Genomic DNA, 21,369 nt, shown 5'->3' on the forward strand with positions numbered 1-21,369 from the left:
GCCCCAAGCACGTGCTTGGTCGGCTGGTGCCTGGAGCCGGCTCTGGCTACACCTCAGCTAGAGAAGATGAGGAACTGAGAAAAATGTTGGCAAACCTTTGAGACAGCATGAAATTTCTTCACCATTCAAATCTAATGTGCCACTCTGTATGAAGTCCCTGGCATTCAAAGGAGCTCTTCCAGTTCTCTGAAGTTGCGTTTTTCTCTTCCTCTCCAATGCATAGTTTAGAACTGCATGCTAACTATCCAATTTCAGCTGGAAGATGACAAAGCAATAATGCACCAGACTGCAACAAAGTTTTGCAGGTTGAGAAACTAGAAGATGTCATTTATGAATAAGGTGTATGGCTATGGGTGTTTGTTCATGATGGGTTACTTGCTATTCTACTTCAAAAGGTGTGTTAGAGGAACCAAGTAGAAAAGGTAAAACAATAGCTAAGAAAAGGAACATCCCACACATCAAACAAAAGCCAGGATATCAGGGAAAAGGCAACTCCTTGGCCCCAGCCCTGGTGACATAACTGTTTGGCCAAAGCTGAGAGGAGAGGGATCAAAGGGAACACTAAAATACTAGAAAGCTTCAAAGATCCTAATAAAGGGAGGGCGTTGTATTAACTGGGGGACATTGTCAGGAGGTGGGGCTCAGTGAAAAGAGGACAGACGACAACTGACAGACACACAGGGTACATCTACACAGCAAAACAAACACCGTGGCAGGAAGTCTCAGAGCCCAAGTCAACTGACTCGGGCTTGCTGGGCTCACACTATGGGGCTAGAAACAGACATTTGGGCTTGGGCTAGAGCCCAGGTTCTGAGATCCAGTGAGGGAGAAGGGTCTCAGAGCCTGGGCTCCAGCCCGATCCCAAACATCTACATGGCTAATTTTAGCCTCAGAGCCTGAGCCCTGGGAGCCAGAGTCAGTTGACCCAGGCTCTGAGACTGGCGGTTGTGGGTTTTTTGCTATTTTTTTTTTTGCTGTGTAACATGCCCACAGAGGCAGAGAGGTTTGCTGCAAATGTGCAATTTGCCTTCTAGGCCAGAGCAAAGAGAGAGCTACCTAACTAAGCAAGGACAACCTGGTAAGTTAGGACAGTTATACATTAAGGTTTTGCTTTACCATTTTAACTCAATGTACCTAAAGACTGTATTCCTGTTGTCTAATAAATATCCTGTTTTGAAAAGGCTGTCCTGTGTCCAGGGCCGGTGCAAGGATATTTTGCACCCTAGGCGAAACTTCCACCTTGCCCCCCGGAGCATCGCTTATTATAAACTTTCAAAAATGAATACTGCATAATGTGGAATTGTTCATTAGAATACATACACATTCGGCTTGAAAATTTATTAATTTCATGATTTAGTCTACATATTTAATGAAAATAAATGAATAACCTGACAGGGTGTGGGGCTGGCTGGCTTTGGGCAGGGGGGTGCAGCAGGGGTTGGCTGGAGACGGGGGTGTGGGGCTGGCTGGCTTCGGGCAGGGCAGGGGATGTGGAGCTGGTTGGAGATGGGGTGCGGGGTTGGCTGGAGACAGGGGTGTGTGGGGCTGTCTAGCTTTGGGCATGGGGATGCGGCAGGGGCTGGCTGGAGACAGGGGAGTATGGGGCTGGCTGTGGTCAGGGCAGGGGGTGCAGCAGGGGCTGGCTGTGGGCAGGGGATGTGGGGCTGGCTGCGGGCAGGGCAGGGGAGTGCAGCAGGGGCTGGCTGCGGGCAGGGCAGGGGAGTAGAGCAGGGGCTGGCTGGAGTTGGGTGTAGGGCTGGCTGCAGGCAGGGCAGTGGGTGCGGGTAGGGCGGGGGGTGCAGCAGGGACTGGCTGAGGGCAGGGTGGAGGGTACCAGGGCTGTCCCAAGATATTCTGGGGCCCTACGCAGCCCCAGGCCTCCGGGTGGGCGGGGCTGGCTTTGAGGGCAGTGGGGAACCACCCCGCAGCACTCAACGGGGGCGCGGCTGGGGCCAGGTCTCTGTGAGTGCAGCCCTGGCCCTGCTGCAGAGGTCAGGGGAGTGGGGGCGGGGTGGGGGCCCTGGGGAAGAGCCAGAGCAGCAGGGAGCAGCGCAGCGCCCCCGGCGGCCGGAGGAGGAAGACATCATTTCCCGGCCGTCCGGAACTGATCAAAGCCACAGCCCCCCCTCGCACAGCGGCAGGAAAGAGGGTTACACGTTTAGCCGGTGCTGGGTGAGCATCCCAGACATTTTGGGCACCGCTTTTTGGCACCCTCAAATCTTGGCGCCCTAGGCGGCTGCCTAGTTTGCCTAATGGTTGCTCCGGCCCTGCCTGTGTCAATGCAAACATCTGCTGTTTGCATAGCTCCCAAATGGCTAAGTCTCCAACCAGTGTCCAAATGCCTTTGGACTTGCTGAAGGGCATGGTGAGAAAGAGGTGCTGAAGTCAGGGAACCAGTCTTGGAGTAGTGGGGCTTCCTGTGGAAAAAGTGGAAGCAATACACTTCCAGAAAGACTGCATAGAAGTCAAAAACTGATTGTTACAGCTAGGATTGGTCCCTTAAGAGGGAACAGGCCCCACCCATCTGTGGTCAGTTAAGTGCCTCCTAATGCGGGGGCATGCATCATATAAAATCAGAGAGTTATTCAGAAGAGAAAGAGGAAACAGACACTGCCAGCATGGTGCGGAAAATAAGTAATCTTGGGATCAGCAAAGGAGTCTGCCTCTGGGGACAGCCTGGGAAGGGGTGGCTGGATCTGCCATTTATTAATTTTGCTGGGGACTGTACTTAATACTGTCTGAGGAAAAACAGCCCAGGAAGAGCAGATTTAAAGAGGCTCTGTGGATTATAGGTTTGGCTTGGGACTGTTCTTAAAGTGGTCTTAGAAAGAGGAGGCTGCAGAGGACAAAAGTCCCAAGGGCCAAATTATTCTGGCTGGGCAGTTGGGAAATCTATTGGGGAACTGGAAATTTACAATTGTGCCAATAAACAAGCCCAGCCAGGGTGTAATAACAGCAAGAGACTTGTGAAGCTCCTGCTCAGAGATTTGAGAAGGGGGAAACTGAAGCCAACCCCAAACGGGTGCTACAGAGCATCTGCCTCTGAGATATTTAAAGTGGTGAACAGATCAGCAATACAATGAATGTACTACCAAATATCCAGTAGGATGACACTATAGTACAAGTTTGATGTACACAGGTGCAATTCCCACTGAAGTCAGAGGAAGTTGCCTAAGCTAGCCTTACACCTGTAACTTTCAGAGATTTTTCAGCCATCAACAGTTTGATTATTTACAGTGAAATCCCTCATATTAAACACAATAATCTTTGGAAAACAGCCATAACACATGGAGCCAACCAAATCTGTGTCACCAGTAAATGATCATTTCCAAAAAGTAATACTTCACCACTAGCCATTGAAATATCAACGGACGTGTTCTCCTTAGAAGAGAAAAACAAAACAAAGGAAGACTATCTACAAAAAAATCCCCCAAAATGGAAGAATGTGTTCCAAACTTAAATACTGCTGAAGAAATAGGCTATGATTAAGAAATGCTATTTTCAAAATAACTTTTTTGGGGAAAGTAGTCCCAGGAGGTACATCTGCAGCACAAAGCACTAACGGCTGCATAAACAAGAAGAGATGCAAAACTATATCCAATTACAATTTGTATGTATGATACAGTTTTATAGCTCCTTTAATTAAGGATCGCCCAGCACCGTCACAAACTCAGGTACAGCTATTAAGTGATTTGCCCAAGGCCACACTAATTGATAAAACTGTACACTGAACCCAGGCAATTCTGACTCCAAGTTCAAGTTCCCTGGTCCAAAAAGGAGACAACACTGCCTTCTCCAAGGTCACAGTTATCTGCAAAAGTTAAAGGTGTCCCGTCTCCCCTCCCTCCCCCGCGCTTCTTGAAATTTTTTTGATCTAAAGCCAGAGTTTGGCTCTATTACAACAATTAGGTGAATTAGGGACGTTTTATGTCTACTTCTAAAACATTTGGCACTGACCACCATCAGACACTCGAGGCCGGGCCAATGAATGGGGCTAAGACTGGGCTATTCCAATGCATCTCTTGGAAGCTACAAACTAATTTCTGTGGCCTAGCCACCACCAGTGACAAAGTGCCACATGAGGTGGGCATGGCTTACACATGTATCCTCCTAGACTACTATAGTAAAAAACCAAACAATTCAAAAGCTCAAGGGATGTCTGGTTATTTTCAATTTACCTACAATGTTTGGAAACAAATTTGCCAAACTTTCACAAGGGCATTAAAAAACAACCACCAAAAACTGATTTTTTTCTGGGGGGGGGGGAAGGGGAGGGAATGGTAGAGGGGAGGGAGACAAGAAAAACATTTCTACTCTGCTCAAAGTGCCAAAAGGTAAAATAATGAACGTTCCCCAAATCTAGAACTAGTTAGAGGAAAATTCATGTCATGTCCAAATGCTGTATTTTCCTTTCTAACTACAGGTTATTATCCTAAGCAATTCCAGCCTCACTTTCACAGGACTAAGCAGAACTATGCTGGGGAAAAAAGAAACTATCCTATAAAACATACTATCCTGTCCAATAAGTATTGAGGATTGAGCTGGGAACACTCACTTAGATCTTAGAGATTAAAAATATTCAAATTTTGAAAGAAACCAACAATTACCTATACCACGTTATAAATTTACATGAAAGCTGGAAGAGCGTGTTCTGGTTCTTACTCCAAGTCAACTTTCCCCATAAAACAGGAAACTATTTTTAAAATCCCATATGACAAGAATAAGAGTGGAAAAATTATCCACAAGAGTGGAGTAAATTTTTTTCAAGTATCAGTGCAGCATGTATCATGTTTTGTATAAACAAGAGCCCACTGATAAAGTAAGATCTGAGCTGGAAAAGTTTGTAAATGGTGACTATTCTTGCCATTCTGTCAGTCAAGAGGAATTATCAATCAAACTAGTAATTGCAGTGCAATCATAATGAGAAAACTAATTTACCCCAGCAACATACAAAAATCATTGAAGCATACACACAGAGGAATTATTTAAAGCAAAGATGATTCAACCATACCAGTATCTAGAGATGTACATGTGGCACCACATTAAAATCAGTTGGATTCAGGTTTATAAATTTTAGTGATCTTTTGGCTTTATGGTGGGGGATTTAAAGGATCCAATTTTCCAAAGCCATTTCCATTTGATGGTTGTGTGTTTGCCCTTCATTTATGATCAGTAGGAATTCAAGAACAAGTTGAAAATAAAACGTTTGTTATTTTCAAATGTAGGAAAGAATTTCACATTTAAATACATCTCAGTTGTGGGTAAAAATGTTACAGCTTATGGGTATCTGGTTACTAAACAGACAAGTATAAGCTCCGTAACTTGCTTCGGCATTAATGTGCATAATAGAATTTGCTCTGTTCTTACAAGGCTGAGATTTTGCTTTTAGGCACATCTGATCTGCAAGATCACTGTTTTATTCTGGATGTAGTAGTGCTTGTTAGGCTAGAACGATCAAGACAAAGTTGCCCAAAACTATTCTTACAACAAGCACCCACTATTTTCCTTTAACTCCTTCAGCTAATATTTACCTGAGAAAAATCCCTTTTCTGCCTCTACCTCTGCATGTTTGCTAAGCTAGCTGAATTGTCTGGGAGAACGGTATATTGATAGTAATATGTTTAAAGTTAACAGAATTGACACCAGCACATACAATGCACCACTGGCACCAGGAATTCCAAGAGCAGGATTAAGGAAGCTTAGCAGAATTCTCTTTTGAGGCTGCTGTCTACATATGCTGGCATCTACTACCAGCAACATAGATGGGTGAAGATTGTCTTTTCTGTGGAGACATCACAGGACTTTTGCTGATGTTTCAGGATCCACATGGTAAACAGAAAGGCTAGTACCAAATACCAACCAAAATGGTGTACCAGAAGAATATCCTTTTTCTGGAGGAGCAGTAGTAATATTTGTTCCTCACATTTAAGTAATTTTGCAATACTTAAAAGCAAAACTAGAAACTTTAGGATCAACAGTCTGACATCAGCCTGCCCTTGTCAGGCAAAGACTCTTTCATATGTAATGAGAACAGCAAAATGCTAGTTAGGCTGCCAGTCTCAAGTTTGAGGTTATTTTTAGTTATGCTGTTTCTTGTTCTAGCGTTTCTTCTAACACTTTAGTTCCAGAAGTATCATCATCATTAGAATAATTTCCTGAATCTCGAGTGCTCTGTTTAGAGTGTTTGTAGTCTTTAAAATCAGTTTGATCTGTTTCCTCTATAACAATATTCTCAATTATACAACAATTTTCTGTTGGCTCCTCTGAAGTTGACAGATACGGACTGTTGAAAGGTTGTCCACCAAGGCACTGCAGATGGGAAGAATGGAAGGAGAGAGGAAAAACAAAATTATTAGTTATAAGCTTAAATCTGGCTTTGGTTAATGCGGCTGCTTTGCAGTCTTGTTCCCATTATATTCTATAGTACAATGATGTCTCTACTTATAGTATGGCACCTTTTTTTAAGGAGTTAATAACTTAGCTATAAAGGTTGCTTTGGTATGTAAATACAGACAAGTAGTACAAAATGTCTCTAGCTATGTCTCTAAACTAGTGTAAATTGTGCATTCTTGGTAACTTGAAGTCTTTAAATCATGATTTGAGGACTTCAGTAACTCAGCCAGAGGTTATGGGTCTATTACAGGAGTGGGTGGGTGAGGTTCTGTGGCCTGCAATGTGCAGGTCAGACTAGATGATCATGGTGGTTCCTTCTGGCCTTACAGTCTATCAGTCTGTAGCGGGGTCGTCACCCCGCTCCTGCCCTGAAGGGCTTAAAACAGCCCTGGGAGTGGGCTGAGGCAGGGAAGGAAAAGCGGGGCTGATTGGGGATAGCTGCCTCAGCTGGGGGCCACGCCCCAATCAGGCCATGGCTGGCTTAATGAGGGCCCAACTGGCCCCTATAAGAGGGCTGGGGCCTGAAGCCAGAGACAGACTCTCTCTAGCTTTGAGAGGGAGGGACCTGAGAGAAGGTACCTGGAGTGGAGCAGGGCTGGGGGAATAGGGTGACCAGACGTCCCGATATTTAGGTGTTTGTCCCGCGTCCCGACCGATCTTTGGTCGGGACGCAATTTGTCCCGATATTTCACTCCGCCAGTAGCATTCAGCTTTTTTTTTTTTCTTTTTTGGCTCTGCCGGTGGGCAACCCCCCCGTGTCCCGATATTTTCTTCCTCTCATCTGGTCACCCTATGGGGAAGGCCAAGGGCGCTGTGGAACTCCGGCCTGAAAACCCCCCAGGCTGTAGCCTAGTGGAAGGCCAATTAGGTACTGGAGTTGTAGGGGCAGCCCACAGGTAGGCAGAGGCAGCAGGTCCAAACTCCCCTTGCCTATAATAGGTTAGAGTTACCATCCGTCCATATTTCCCCAGACATGTCCGGCTTTTGCGTCTCTAAATAGCCGTCCGGGAGGAATTGGTTACAAGGTTAAAATGTCCGGGTTTTTTTTTCTCCTTCGCCTCCCTCCTTCCCTTCCACACAGAGTGCGGCTGCTGATTGGGTGGCTGGGCCGATTGACCCACTCCCATTGGCCTCCAGCAGCCAGAGCCCTCCCCTGCTCCCCCCTCCCTCTGTCTGCAGCCCTGTGTAACACACAAACCGACCCACCGGGCAGCGTGTTTTGCAAACACGTGGAGCCAGAATGGTAAGGGGAGTCCAGGGGGGGGCAGTCAGGGAGCGGAGGAGTATTGGATGGGTCCCCGGCCTCCACCTGCCACCCCCCCTCTGCGCATCCCCCCCCCCTCCGTGGGCCCCCCTCTCCCTGCCTGCCTCTCCCTTGCCTGCTTGTACTGCCAGAGCCAGCAGCAACTGCTGTCTGCTGCCCCCGGGTCCTAGCGTCCCCCATCCACTAATGGGAAGCCAGGCTGCTCTTACCCTGCCCTTCCACCCTAGCCCTGAGCCTCTCCAACGCCCCAAACCCCTCAGCCCCAGCCCTCATCCCTCCGCACCCTAATCCTCTGCCCCAGCCCTGAGCCTCCTCCTGCATCATGAACCCCTCATCCTCAGACCCACAGCCCTCACCCCTGCATCCCCTCCTATCCCCAAACTCCCTCCCAAACCCCCTCCCCCCTTCCCACACACCCCCTCCTGCCCTCAAACTCCCTCCCAAAGCCGGCACCCCCTCCCTTTGCACTGCCTCCCACCCCCAAACTCCATCCCAGAGCCTGCACACCTCACCCCGTCCTGCAAGCCCACCCCCTGCCCCAGCCCAGAGCCTGCACCCAGCACCCAAATTCTATCCCAGAGCCTGCACCCTGCACCCCTCCTGCACCCTAATCCCCACCCCAGGACCTACACCCCAGACCTCCTCCCCCCACCCAAGCCCCCTCCCAGAGCCTTAGGCAGGTGGATAAGGGTCGGGGCAGTCAGGGGACAGGTAGGGTCCTAGGGGAGCAGTTAGGGTGGGGGGTTCTCAGCAGGGGGCAGTCAGGGGACAAGAAGCGGGGGGGGTTGGGAAGTGGGAGGGAGTGGAGGGGGGCTGGGCGGGGCTCCCCCCCCCAGTGTCCTCTTTTTTGATTGTGGAAATATGGTAACCCTATGATAAGTGGCTTTTACACTGCAGTCTGCCCCAGTGAGCGGGGGCTAGATGGTGACAGACAGTAGCCCATGACTGAGGCAAGGTGGGGATAGAGGGTTGGAGGTTCCCCTGGGTGGGGAGACCCTGAGACTGTGGGGGTATTTCCAGGGAGCAGCACCCCAAAGACAAGGGGCACCGGGTCCTGGGAGGGACACGGGGGCCAGCGGCAGCAGGACATCGGCCTGCAGAGGGCGCTCCGGAGGCTGGAAACACTAATTCCCTGAGACGACCAGCAGGAGCACTGCAGGGATGAGTCGTGCATCACACCACAGTCTATATGGCCATAACTAATTTCTCATTTTTTTACTGTGCTAATAAGTACAGTATTAACCACTTACACAATGTGCTCAGCAAAATACAAAAGATTATACAGACTCTAGCCCTTTGGAGCAGGAAGCTACTGCACCAATATCACAAGTACACACTTTGAGACCCATATTTCAAAAAGAGGAACATGCCACAGAGGTACCAACCACTCTAGTTGAGAGAGTTCTGAGACCAGCAGGAGGAGAGAGAGAGAGAGAGAGAGAGAGAGAGGAGATCTTAACTTTACTCTATATGCTGTCTAGACCATCTAGACAAGGACTGTGTAGAAACAGTTCAGCCCCTAAAGTTTCCAGCACAGGAAATGAACAATTTGGGAAAGGCCTAAACTCCTTAGTTCTAGCGAGATAACAATAAAACTATGTCTGAATGCTAATCTACACTCACCCTTATGAGCATGAGATCCAGGAAAGATAACCAGTATATTGATTAACATCAAAAGCTGAAATTACTTTAGGATAAACTTGGGGTGAGGTCTAGGTACATCCTTGTCCTTATGAAAAACCAGGAGAAAGAAGGTCTACCATCAAAACACAGTCTGTCTATCTAGAAGAATTATGGAACTGCAATTCCTATTATAAAGTTGCTTTTATGGAGAGAGGTTAATACCAAGTTTAGATCCCATTAGGAACTGGATTTCCTACTGGCAGATACAAGTTCAATAAACCCTGCAAAACCTTCTAACAGTCATATGAAAAAAAGATATTTATCATTAATAGGGAAATGAAAAATTGCTACTGCTGCCAAATGGATTAAGTGAGGAAACAGATTAACCCATAGATTTTAAGTGTAGTAAATATTCTAAAATATATTGAATAGGAATGGTTACAGGATCAATATCCTAGTCAGTCAGCCATAAAATACAGTTCTCCATTTAGAATCATAACATTTTTCTAGTCTACTTTTCTAGAATTGATTAATACATGTTGCACACCTACAGAACAAGGTTTCTTAAAATCTGTTTTAAATCCTATCATCCATGCCACTAGATATAGTGATTTTGGATCTGGATAAAAGAGACTCCCTCTACTGGGAAAGCAGGTCCATCATTACTGGCACATGTTTGTATTTCCCTCTGCAGGAGTAGGAGGTTCACGTACTATTGCTGTCTTGGCCACGCTAGAGTGACTGGTATTATTTTGGCCGAGTCTTGTCTTAACTTTTTCACTACCTTCAGCACTTATCTCTAGGGAACAGATAAAACAATTGCCAGAGCACATCACAGCTTTAACACACTACCTCAAGAAGTTAACTTATCCTATATTTGCAAGGAACTGACAGTTAAACTACTTAGTTGAGTAAATAGGTGAAAATGGAACTAAAATGAATAAAGGAGCTAAAGACAGAAAACAGAGCTGTCTACAACAGCTACAAAAGTTAAGCTCCTCATCCATCAACCACAGTACAATTAGGTGTGTTGGGGGGCAGAAGAGAAGGGAACATGAGTTGGAGACTCAGAGGAACTCATGGGAAAGGAGCACTCCATGAACTTTCTTCATTCTCATCTACTCCACTTATTCTTTATCCATCAGCTACTAGAGGATGTAACGTCCCATAAAAAGTAGGTTTTTTTAAAGCAAAACCTGAAGCTTGGAAGAAAAACATTTGCACAAAGGCATTCCTTTATTTAAAACTAAAATTTGATACGGGCTTTTCCCCTTCTTTGGGTCAGCTTGACAAGGTAGAAATCCTAAAATGTTATTTCGTAATGGCTTTCAATAGGCTGTCCCCCTTTTTTCCATACAAATTGAAATATCTGCTTATCACAGATTTAGAGAAATCAGTAATAATCACAAGATATCAGACTAATTCACATACTTTATCATTAAACTCTTGATATCTAATCCTGGCAAGCCTCCCTGACACTATTCTTTAGAACAATGAATCAGATATATTATGTGATGACATTCTAGTGTTCTTTGAGCCTTGAATAGTTACATTCTTGGAAAGATAGTCAAAACCTTACCTCTATGTTTGAAGGAGGTTTGTATGATGGAAAGAACGCATATCTGATCCATCTAGATATATAATATATACCAAAAATCAAAAATGATGCAAAAAGGAAAAAGGCAATCATGGCGATTACAAAGGTTTTCAAAATAGTCAGAGGTGAAGTTTTATCTAAAAAAATAAAGAAATAATAATTAATTTATCTAGGTATTCATGAAGTGTCCCATCACCAAGATCTCTATATTTAAAGATCATATACAATGTAAAGGCTACACCATAAAACTTCACATTTACAGTGTTTCTTGAAAGCATTACATGAATATGAATAAATCTTCACACCATCCCAATAGCTTAGAGCATTCTACTGAAACAAAGCAAAAGGTTTTCAGCACCAAATTTAGGTACCTAGAAACTGCCATTTTGGATCAAAGCCAAGGTCCATCTAGTCCAATTCCCTGTCTGACAGTGGCCAGTACAGATGCTCCAGAGTAAAATGTAAGAACCACACAGTAGGCAGATGTGGGACAATCTGCCTCTCACCTAGGTGTCTTCCTGATTAATAGTTGAGAGTGCCCTAAACTTTGAAGCATGAAGTTTAATATCTCTTCCAAAATTTGTCATCATTAACAACTCTGGATATTCTTGATATCCAATCTCTTTTGGAAACTTGTTAAATTCTTGGCTTCAATTACTTCCTGTGGCAACAACCTCCACAATAATTTAATTTAAGCATTAATGGGACAAACATTTTAAGAAATTCACCTACTGAAGAAAAACGAACACTTAAAAAAATTAAGTTTAAGCTCATATGGAAAGGGGTAGCATAGTGTCACAGCTCTAGGTATCCCCAGCAGCTTGTCACAGAACCATATTCTGCTGCCTTTAATCAAGATATTGTTTTCTCTATTTAAGGCTTCATCTTGTCAGGTGCCTCAATCAGCAAAGCACTGCAGTGTGTGCTTAACTTTAAGCAGGTATGTAGACCATTGAAATAATTGGGGCCAGAATTCTCAGCACCTTGCAGGATCAAGTGGATTTTCCACTGGCATCAAATAGATTTGTGGAATAAGATATTAAGTGTTTTAACATGAGTAAGGATGGCAGAATCCAGCTCTTAATTCCAAAGAATTGTAAGCATCAGAGAATAAGCTTTCTTTTGAGGAACCTGGGATTTACTACAAGTGTTTCACCCATTCTACTCTGGAATATGCCCATTTTCTTTTCTCCCTTTCATTAGCTGTCTGCATTCTGAATATACTTTCAAAAGCTACAGACAATGCAGCCAGTACTTTCCACTTCCAGATAAGTGATGTAAAAACAAAATCCTACAGTCTGATGTATGGGGCATTATGTGCAAGATCAATGAAACAATTTCTCTTTATAGAGTGTTGGTAAGGCATGGCTTGGATCCTAACTACAGATGTAGGCTTCTTACTGCGGAGAAAAAAATAATCAAAAAAATCCCAAGAACAGTAAAATGGATATGAAGAATAAAAGGTCTGTCATATGAAGATAAAAGGAATTAAATAGATTGCTTAGAAAAAAAAGACCACATTTGGGGATTATAAGTGCCAATATGTAATAAGTAATGTTTATATGGGTGATAGTTTTAAGCCAACAACTCCATGTTACTCTAAGACAATTTAAATATTTGAAAACATTTCTAGCCATAAGGTCAGTTAGAAATTCTACAAACATCATCCCTTGGTGTTCACATAGGACAAAAATAATCCCCTGTGCTGGCCATCTGTACATGGATGGGATTTCACTCAGTGATGAGCTATACACTTTGCCCCCTTCTTACCAGTACAGGATCTTTTAATCCAACCTATTCCCAGAGAGAGTTTAAGACACAATACAATAAACTTGAAACTATCAAAGTATAATTCACACTTTTCTAACTTAATTCTGATTTGCATTTACTTTTATTTTCATGGACCATCCCATGTAACTAGTGTAAATTAAATCATGCTGATTTTTGATGTCACAATTCACAATAGTTACTTCAAATTTTACAGTATATGGAGAAATATGTCTTTCCAGAGGAAATTGCATATTTTAGGTTAAGTCATTTTATTGTAGCCTAAATTATAAAAATTTCTGAACTGAGTTTCAATATATCCCAAACATATATTTAAACTTTTCATACCATTAAGCGTTTTAATACATGCCACATCACTAAAATGACCATCTTTTTTATATGCTGGTGAAAATGCTTGTACTTTCAAACAGTACAAAACCAAGGGTGTCAAGTCAGAGATTGTGAATAACAACTGTTCTTCTTTGATTTTCTCCTGAAAGAAAAATAAGAAATGCAAGTTAAAAAAACAGTATGTGATTGATTCAACTGTATTAAAATTGTAGATAATGCAATACTGAAAAAAATATTTTTGTATAATTTTAATTATACTTCACTCTTTCAAATCAAAAGTTTCAATTTCAAAACTACATTTAGAAAGTATTAGTTCGCAAACTAACCAACCATTTTCACTATTTTGAAAAGGTGCTTCCAATAGTACACTTCAAAGTTTGAGCTGTACATACAGCAAACTTTCTGGTATGTTTAAGTGTTCTGATATCTTTTCATATGTGCATTCTTATTATAGTCTTGTAAAACAAACAAAGTTAAAGAATTTATTACACAAGTTTAAAAATGGAAAAATCACATCAAAATGTCAACTAAAAATGTGTGAATTCATAAATGCAGAGAAATTCAGTCTAACCTTAGCTCTGAATTAACTAGAAATGCCATACAAACTTCAGTGCTGAGAATTTAAAAAGAATATTTTTAGATCAACAGGGATATAATTCAACTAGTATTATGCCAGCTTTTTTGTTCCTCCTTGGAGTAACTGATATAAGAATTACTGGTTTTTGAACTGAGTGGCCATAAAGCTGCCAATAACTTTCTGAAGTAATTTTTTTCTCTAAAAGCCTGATCCTGCACCAGTGAAGTCAATGGGAGCTTTATCAATGACTTCAATGTGCACAGGGTCAGGTCCTAAATAAACTGCTTCCAGAGAGCCATGCAGTCAACTACTCAAAAATGATCCATCAGCAGCCATACATGCAAGATTCCTAAAATGACTGTACAGAGGCAATATCATGAAGGATAGCTGCCATCAACCAACCAATATTACCATCTTTGCCTACTTTATGATGTATACATCCCAGCAAGATTTTACATTTTATGTGAGCTCTGCAACAAGAAAATCATAACAAGGCTCTTTGTGAAATTAAACTTTTTAAGGGGGAAGGTCTTAGTGTAACATTAAAATCATGTTACTTATTATTATACCTTTTTAATTAAAGAAGTTTGAAAAAGTTTTTTACCTCAGTATCTGAAGAATTTTTCCAGTACAGAACACGGTAAGATAAGTCATAAAATTCACTCATGGACTTATTTTCAGACTCTCCTGGAGGAGTGAGATGGATACGAAGCGAATCCTTACTAGAGCTTACTGTTACGCTTGGAGGGCCAATTTCATCTTAAAACATTTCACACACACATACAAAAAAAAAAAGTTAAAAATCTGTTAGCTAAAACATGTAAATAAAAAATGTTACAGCTCTGATTAAACCCTTAACAGCAAAGGTTTTCAGATTTATGGCTAGAAATCTGGCTTTTACTAGTACCTTTACAAAAACAAATAGGGGGAGACGGGAAAGTAGGCACAATGATGTAAACGTTTAACGCTAATGTTTTAGCATTAATATTGTATTTGTTGTTTTTGAGCTTTCAGTCACACTGTGAATGATACTTCGAAGTTGTGATATATATCAGTCAAAATAGAGCTACTGAAATTTTAAAACATGCATTGCAATATCTACTTGATAGTTTAATTTAATAGGGAGAGCTAATGAAAACATGAAAATAAATGTTTTTATCCTGCTAGTATAAATAAAAATAAGTGTCACCAGATGGCAGTTAGTCTTAGTTATTTTTTCCTTAGTGTGCAAACATTATCCATTCTTCGAAGAATTGCTGTATTATTGTTAATTTTTGAGGTAAAGTATGTATTCTGTTGGGGGAGCTGTTGCAAACAGCAGGAGAGTTTGCACTGTCTTATTTCCTCTGTCTGAAGTCAATTCTTGGGGCAGAGCTTCTTCCTGAGAACCAGACACTGATCTATAGACTGCGATTTCCGAAAGGGGATTACATGCATGCTATTTGTGATCAACTGTGTTCAAAAGATTGGTGTATATAGCATAAAACAAACAAGTTGAACTAATATATCCAGACTCCATACCACCCATTTCTTCTCCAATGGGAAGCCCACATGCAAGGCCTTCACATCTACCACCCAGCAACAATTACAAGGACTATGACAGTCTTTGTGCTTCTTAAACTGATCAGCTGGATTAGGAAGCAGTTCCTCTTTTACCCCCAGAGGTATAAGCCAGGCGAGAAGCATTATTGATTTTCAGCCTTCAGTAAAAGGGTAAGAAAAGCCAAATCTTATAAGGCAGTGGTCTCCAACCTTTTTATGCCCAAGATCACTTTTTGAATCTAAGGGCAACCCAGATCTACCCTGCCCCTTCCCCAAGGCCCCACCCCTTCCCCAAAGCCCTGCCCCACTTACTCCACCACCTCCTCCATTTCTTGCTCTCCCCCATCCTCACTTTCACTGGACTGGGGGTTGGGGTGCAGGAGGGGGTACAGGGTGCAGAAGGGGGTATGGGGTGCTGGCTCCAGGAGGGGGCTCAGGGATGGGGGTTGGGGTGAAGGGGGTTTGGGGTGCTGGCTCTGGGAGGGGGCTCAGGGTGGGGCTTGGGGTGCAGGAGGGGGTTTGGGGTGCAGAAGGGGATATTGGGTGCTGGCCCCAGGAGGGGACTCAGGGATGGGGGTTGGGGTGTGGCCTCCTGCCGGGCAGCACTTACCTCCAGCGGCTCCCGGTTGGTGGTAGCTGCCTACCCCGGTCTCACACCATTCCCGCAATGCACCCCTGCGGCCCTTGGGGGACGTGGCTCTGCGTGCTGCCCCTCTGTAAGCACCGCCCCCACAGTTCTGCCAACGGGAGCTGCAGGGGAGCTGCTTGCAGGCAGCAGCAGCACGCGGAAGGAGACCCCTGCCTCCCCGCCCCTGGGACCACAGGTCTGCACTGGCGGCTTCTGGGAGCAGGTTGGGGCCGGAGTAGGCAGGGAGTCTGCCTTAGCGGCAACCACACTGTACCACCGGAGATCGCGATCAACCAGTTGGTGACCACTGTTATAAGGTAATGTTTTCTCAGCCTTTTCAGGTTGAAACTCCTTAACTCCAATTAAAAAACACTTTTATAGTAAATGTAAAGAGTTGAAAAAAATTAACAATGATAAAACTGATAAGCCTATATAATTTGTGCATTGAAAGGTTGACAAAATGGAGGACACTGAAAAGTAAGGTGTGCAAGGAGTGCCAGAGCAAGATTTTCTTTATTTTAGATCAGCGGTTTTCAAACTGTGGGTCGGGACCCCAAAGTGGACCCCATTTTAATGGGGTCGCCAGAGCCAAAGCCCAAGTCCAACCACCTGGGGTTGAAGCCCTGAGACTTTGGCCCCCCACACCTAGAGCAGTGGGGCTTGGGCTTTAGCCCCACCGCCCGAGGCAGTGGGGTTTGGGCAGACTCAGGCTTCAAGTCCCCCCTCCTGGGGTCATGTAGTAATTTTTGTTGTCAGAAGGGGGTCGCGGTTCAATGAGGTTTGAGAACCCGTTTTAGATTGTAGTAAAGTTTTCAGTGCCTTGCAACCCTCTCCCCAGTCGTCTTTTATAACTTCCCTGGGAGTTGCAAACCACTAGTTAGAAATAAAAATTTTAAAGCTAATGTTAAATAAATTATATAATACATAGGTTGAGAAAAAAGTGTCTGTACATCTGGGTATAGTGCTTAGATTATTCAAAAATACAAAGTTTGTTTTTAAAGTCATAAGATACATATAGTACATAATCAGCAATAACCCAAATTTAGGTGAATGCATTTAAGAATACAGTTTAGATATTTAGCCTCCTTGCATTCGGGTACATTACTCATGAAAAACGTTATACAGAGAGTTGGTGGTAGAAAGCAAATTATATCAATGAGTGAAGATTGTCCCTCAGTAATTGAGAATTTAGGATAGGTTGTCCATTTAGAGAGAAACACAGTCCACCAGGAAAGTATCTGAGTTACTTTCCCAACTGCGCCTACTTTAGAGTATAAACTAGCATACATAGGAGGACCAGATCTGTAAGGAATCTCTTCTCCCACATTTATAGCACTCCACAATTGACTGGTTTTCTAGTTTCCCCCTTCTCTGACACATCAGGAACTCGCCCTGCATCCAAGGCAAATGCCAGATTAGAGGGACTCCTGCTTAGATCTGGTATGCTAAGATTTACATAACAAAATGATTAATATAATATAGTTAATGAACGAGGAAAGTTAAAGTATGCAAAAAGTGCAGAAGATGCTGTGCATCTCAATTTTAGTTAGTAATTTGCTATTTTCAAGCCAGGAGTGAAATCCCAGCTCCACTGAAATCAATGGAAAAAACTCCCACTGGCTTCAGTGTTGCCCGTTTTTCACCCAGTGTTTCTACAGGGGAACTATACAAATAAGATATTAAAGATGAAAATGAATATACTGACTGCAGATACTAACGATGTATAAACCAACTGAGAAATGAAGAATGGTGAAGAAAATATATCCACTTACTTACTACACAAGGATCCACTTTTATTTCATTAGACCAACGTGATTTATTATATCCATTCATAGCCTGTACTCGGAGAAAGTAAATTCCACTAATGACTATGTCAGATGAGAAGTCACACTGTGTAGTAGTAATGTTTTCACATCCAGAAACAGTGATCCATTTATCTGAATAGTCTTCAGGAAGTCTCTTTAAATATCCACTAGAATAAATGACATTTTGTGGTCAATATGAACTCCCTAGTCTAATCAAACTGACAATATTTTTCATTTAATTTACAGTTGAATGAATATGTCCATTTCTGTTCCCTGTTTCTAGGCAAACATATGTAATGAATGTGTAAATTTATGTCAAAGACTTCTTCAAAGTCCAAAGCTGTATCATGCAGTTCTCTGTCAACTATTTTGCTGACATGCTCAAAGCATTCCATCAGAACTCAATCTTTTCATGGAATGTTCATTCTTAATTATAATGAAGAGTGGGGAAAATATATTAAATGCAACATTTTCAATGAAAAACTGAACAGATCAGGACATTTAAATTTAGATGAGGACAGCACCATTTGTGCACTCACTGCACATATATTAAGTTACACATTTGCAGCCTAACCATTAATAGTGTTTGAAAATCCCAGAGTATGCATACTGTGGGTATGTTAAAATTTCTTTGAGGACTTAAACATGAGAAAGTCAGAAAATGCAAATGTTAAAGTTCTCAACTTCAACTCACCAATTTCCTCGGTATTAAGGCAGATTAGGAAATGTGAGTGTTCATCTTATAGGAACAGTATCTGGTACACATTTAGAAGCCTAGCCTGCAGGTGTTTAAAACTTCAGAGAGAAACTGAGTGCTGTGAACTTCTATGATCAAACATTGGTATTATTCTTGTAAGCACACCACATGGGTGACTGGGTGAAGTACCCATTATCTCAATGAGTACATCAAGATACTTTTCTGAATATCATACTTGAGTTTCTAGGAATACATAGCTTCAGAGGCCTAATCGAGGGCAATTTAGAACAGTCAAGTTTAAAGTCTACTTAAGCAGCAAAGCTTTAAAAACTATTTAACTTACCTGAGATATTGTACTGTAAAGCTCACGTTTTGATCATATTGATTATCCCAGGATAGAAGAAACTTCATGTTCAAAGCATGAACTTCCACATTCATTGGATAAGGTAGCACATTCCACGCTAAAATGTAAAGAAAACAAAACTCACCATCGTTGTCATCAAGAAGTCTTAAGTCATGTACGCTTATTTTTCCCCACAGTAAGAAAATCTGTATAGTATATTTTAAATAACTGTTTGAATAGAACTTTAAAATATTCTTTGATTTGCCATCATAGCAGTGGGTGCACACAACTGATTAAGTCATAGGGGTATGTAGCTCTCAGAGGGTTCTGTAGGAAAGCATCAGTTTTTAAATCAACAGAATATTAGACAGCCCAAAAATGTTAGAATATGGAAATATGCTGAGAAGTCAGTGTCAGTGAGAATCTGGCTGGAATAATGTACATGAATACAAATTCACAAATTACATATTCTGGAAGATCTGCAAATAAAGGGCACTATGATGCAACTGATGATGATCCCGTCATAGCATTATCTCAAATCTTGGGGATTTTACATTTCTCAAATCTGGGGGATTTTTACACAGTGCAAAACTTAGCTATACAAAAGTAAAGAATCTGGAACAATAGACAATTCACTTTAAGCAAAACGTAAATTGAAACTGAGGTGAGCAATAAATATATTCTTATTATATGGTAATATAGAAGTTTTGGATTCCAATTCCTTGGCTGCCGTCTGTGACAACCAATAGCAATAGCATACTTTAAACATAAAATCATGAATTCCATTGTCAGTTATTGGACCAGAGTAAGAAACCCCATACCAAACCAATAAAAGACAGCATAGCTAGTGGACTTTTTCTAAAGATGTCACAAATTAAGCAGGATAGAACTTGGTCTGTACTTGGATGGGATACCAGCAAGGAAAATCTTGGTGCTACATGAAACTGTTAGTGATGAACTCCTCCCTCCCCAGGGACAGTACTCAAACAATATTCAACAGCGGTATTATGAGGTGGGGCACTCTGGTGGAGGTACATAAAACCACGTCCAGACCCTTGTGGTCATTAAAGGTCTCATGGGACTTTTTTAAATGATGCTATTTATTGGTTTTAAAGAAGTCTACTATACGTACAACACAGTAATGCTGATAATTTAACCAAAGTTTACAAGCTGCAAAACATAAGCCATATACAGTTGAACATTACCATGGCACTTTCTGCAAGAAGAGGGATGTTAACCCTATTAAAATTCCAAATTAGATAACTGCATTAGAAATTTTTCTTGTGAAGACAGCTCACTAAAAATTATTATTTCCTAGTCTCTTCTCTCTTACCAGAATGAAAGCAGCATTTATCAATATATGTTAGTTTTATTTGTTCAGTAAGCCCTAACTCGGATCTATCACGTTTCCTGCAAGTTTCACTGAACTAGGGCATTGGCACTAAGAGGATAGTTCTTTTTTAAAACTCATACTTGTTTCTGCTTTGAGGTAGCAGATTTAGTTACTGTTCTACTCCTGCCTTAACTGTTTGTTTTTGTAATCTATGAAAAAAAAATCATTTATTTGGGTTTCATCAGTTACTTGGAAACTTTTAAAATAACCAGCTCCAGCTTCTGGAAAAAAGGAGGAAACCTTCCCTGGGGAAAGTTATCCCATAACTGTCTCCAAAAGGATTTCTTCTACCTCTCCTAAATCACCTGCGACCGATCGCATTCTGACTGGATTCTGGACCAGGTGGGCCACTTGTCTAATTAAGTACTAAAATTCCTATGTTCCTACATACACAGTGTGAAGAGTGTAAAATCTTTTCAATGTCTATTTTAAAAAAATAAGTCACTTGGACAGAGGATAAATGCACTTTGCAAGACAATTGAGCTGCAAGCAAGTACATTCGACATCACTTTTTTGGGCTTCAGAACAAAAAAAGTCAGGGTTTGCACAAAAATAGCATGTTAACTTGGCAAAATCATGCATTTCATAGAATATCAGTGTTGGAAGGGACCTCAGGAGATCATCTAGTCCAACCCCCTGCTCAATGCAGGACCAATCCCCAGACAGATTTTTACCCCAGTTCCCTAAATGGCCTCCTCAAGGATTGAACTCACAATCCTGGGTTTAGCAGGCCAATGCTCAAACCACTGAGCTATCCCCCCCATTATGGAGACATACCTATCTCATAGAACTGGAAGGGACCCCGAAGGATCATCGAGTCCAGCCCCCTGCCTTCACTAGCAGGACCAAGTACTGATTTTTGCCCCAGATCCCTAAGTAGCCCCCTCAAGGATTGAACTCACAACCCTGGATTTAGCAGGCCAATGCTCAAACCACTGAGCTATCCCTCCCCCCCAAAAAAGAGCAAGGAATCGAACTTGTGTCTTTTAAATCTTAGGTGTGCACCCAAGCCACTGGAACATCCTTCCTCCCAGTGAACAACTAAACTGATTCAGTTTTTCCACGTATGCACAACAATATCTTACAGGAATTGAACAAAGTTTTATCCTAAACCAAACTCACAAATACAGGAATATTTGTTTTTGCATCTAGGAGCATAATAGAACCACGATAATCTAAATGTAATGGTGCTCACTGATTATGTTTGGGTAACTGAAAATTCCTTTCACTATCAAAAACCTCAGTAGATGCTAAAAGACATTAAGCTGTCCATAACAGGGAGTTTGGATAACTGATGTTCAGATTATTGAGGTTACACAGAAATCAGTTGAAATGTTGGTAATTTTGCACAGTTCTACTACTTTGGAGCAATGGATTTTGAAACCTGTC

At 42.2% G+C, this 21,369-nt stretch overlaps 1 protein-coding gene across 1 annotated transcript in view; it reads right to left on the reverse strand.

The window, feature by feature from the left end:
* Nucleotides 1-5,879: 5,879 nt before the first annotated feature.
* Nucleotides 5,880-21,369, reverse strand: part of LOC112109398 (interferon alpha/beta receptor 1) — a 28,585-nt gene continuing 13,095 nt past the window's right edge. The window contains exons 5-10 of the mRNA XM_026651399.1: nt 18,588-18,705; nt 17,515-17,714; nt 14,177-14,331; nt 12,993-13,137; nt 10,860-11,014; nt 5,880-6,309 (exon numbers count right to left, since the gene is read on the reverse strand). Coding sequence (XP_026507184.1) covers nt 6,082-6,309; nt 10,860-11,014; nt 12,993-13,137; nt 14,177-14,331; nt 17,515-17,714; nt 18,588-18,705 — 1,001 coding nt within the window. The 3' untranslated portion in view covers nt 5,880-6,081. The remainder of the gene's footprint in view (nt 6,310-10,859; nt 11,015-12,992; nt 13,138-14,176; nt 14,332-17,514; nt 17,715-18,587; nt 18,706-21,369) is intronic.

This window comes from Terrapene carolina, unplaced genomic scaffold (assembly GCF_002925995.2).
Source record: "Terrapene carolina triunguis isolate 2854851 unplaced genomic scaffold, T_m_triunguis-2.0 Scaffold30, whole genome shotgun sequence".
NCBI classification, from domain to species: Eukaryota; Metazoa; Chordata; order Testudines; family Emydidae; genus Terrapene; species Terrapene triunguis.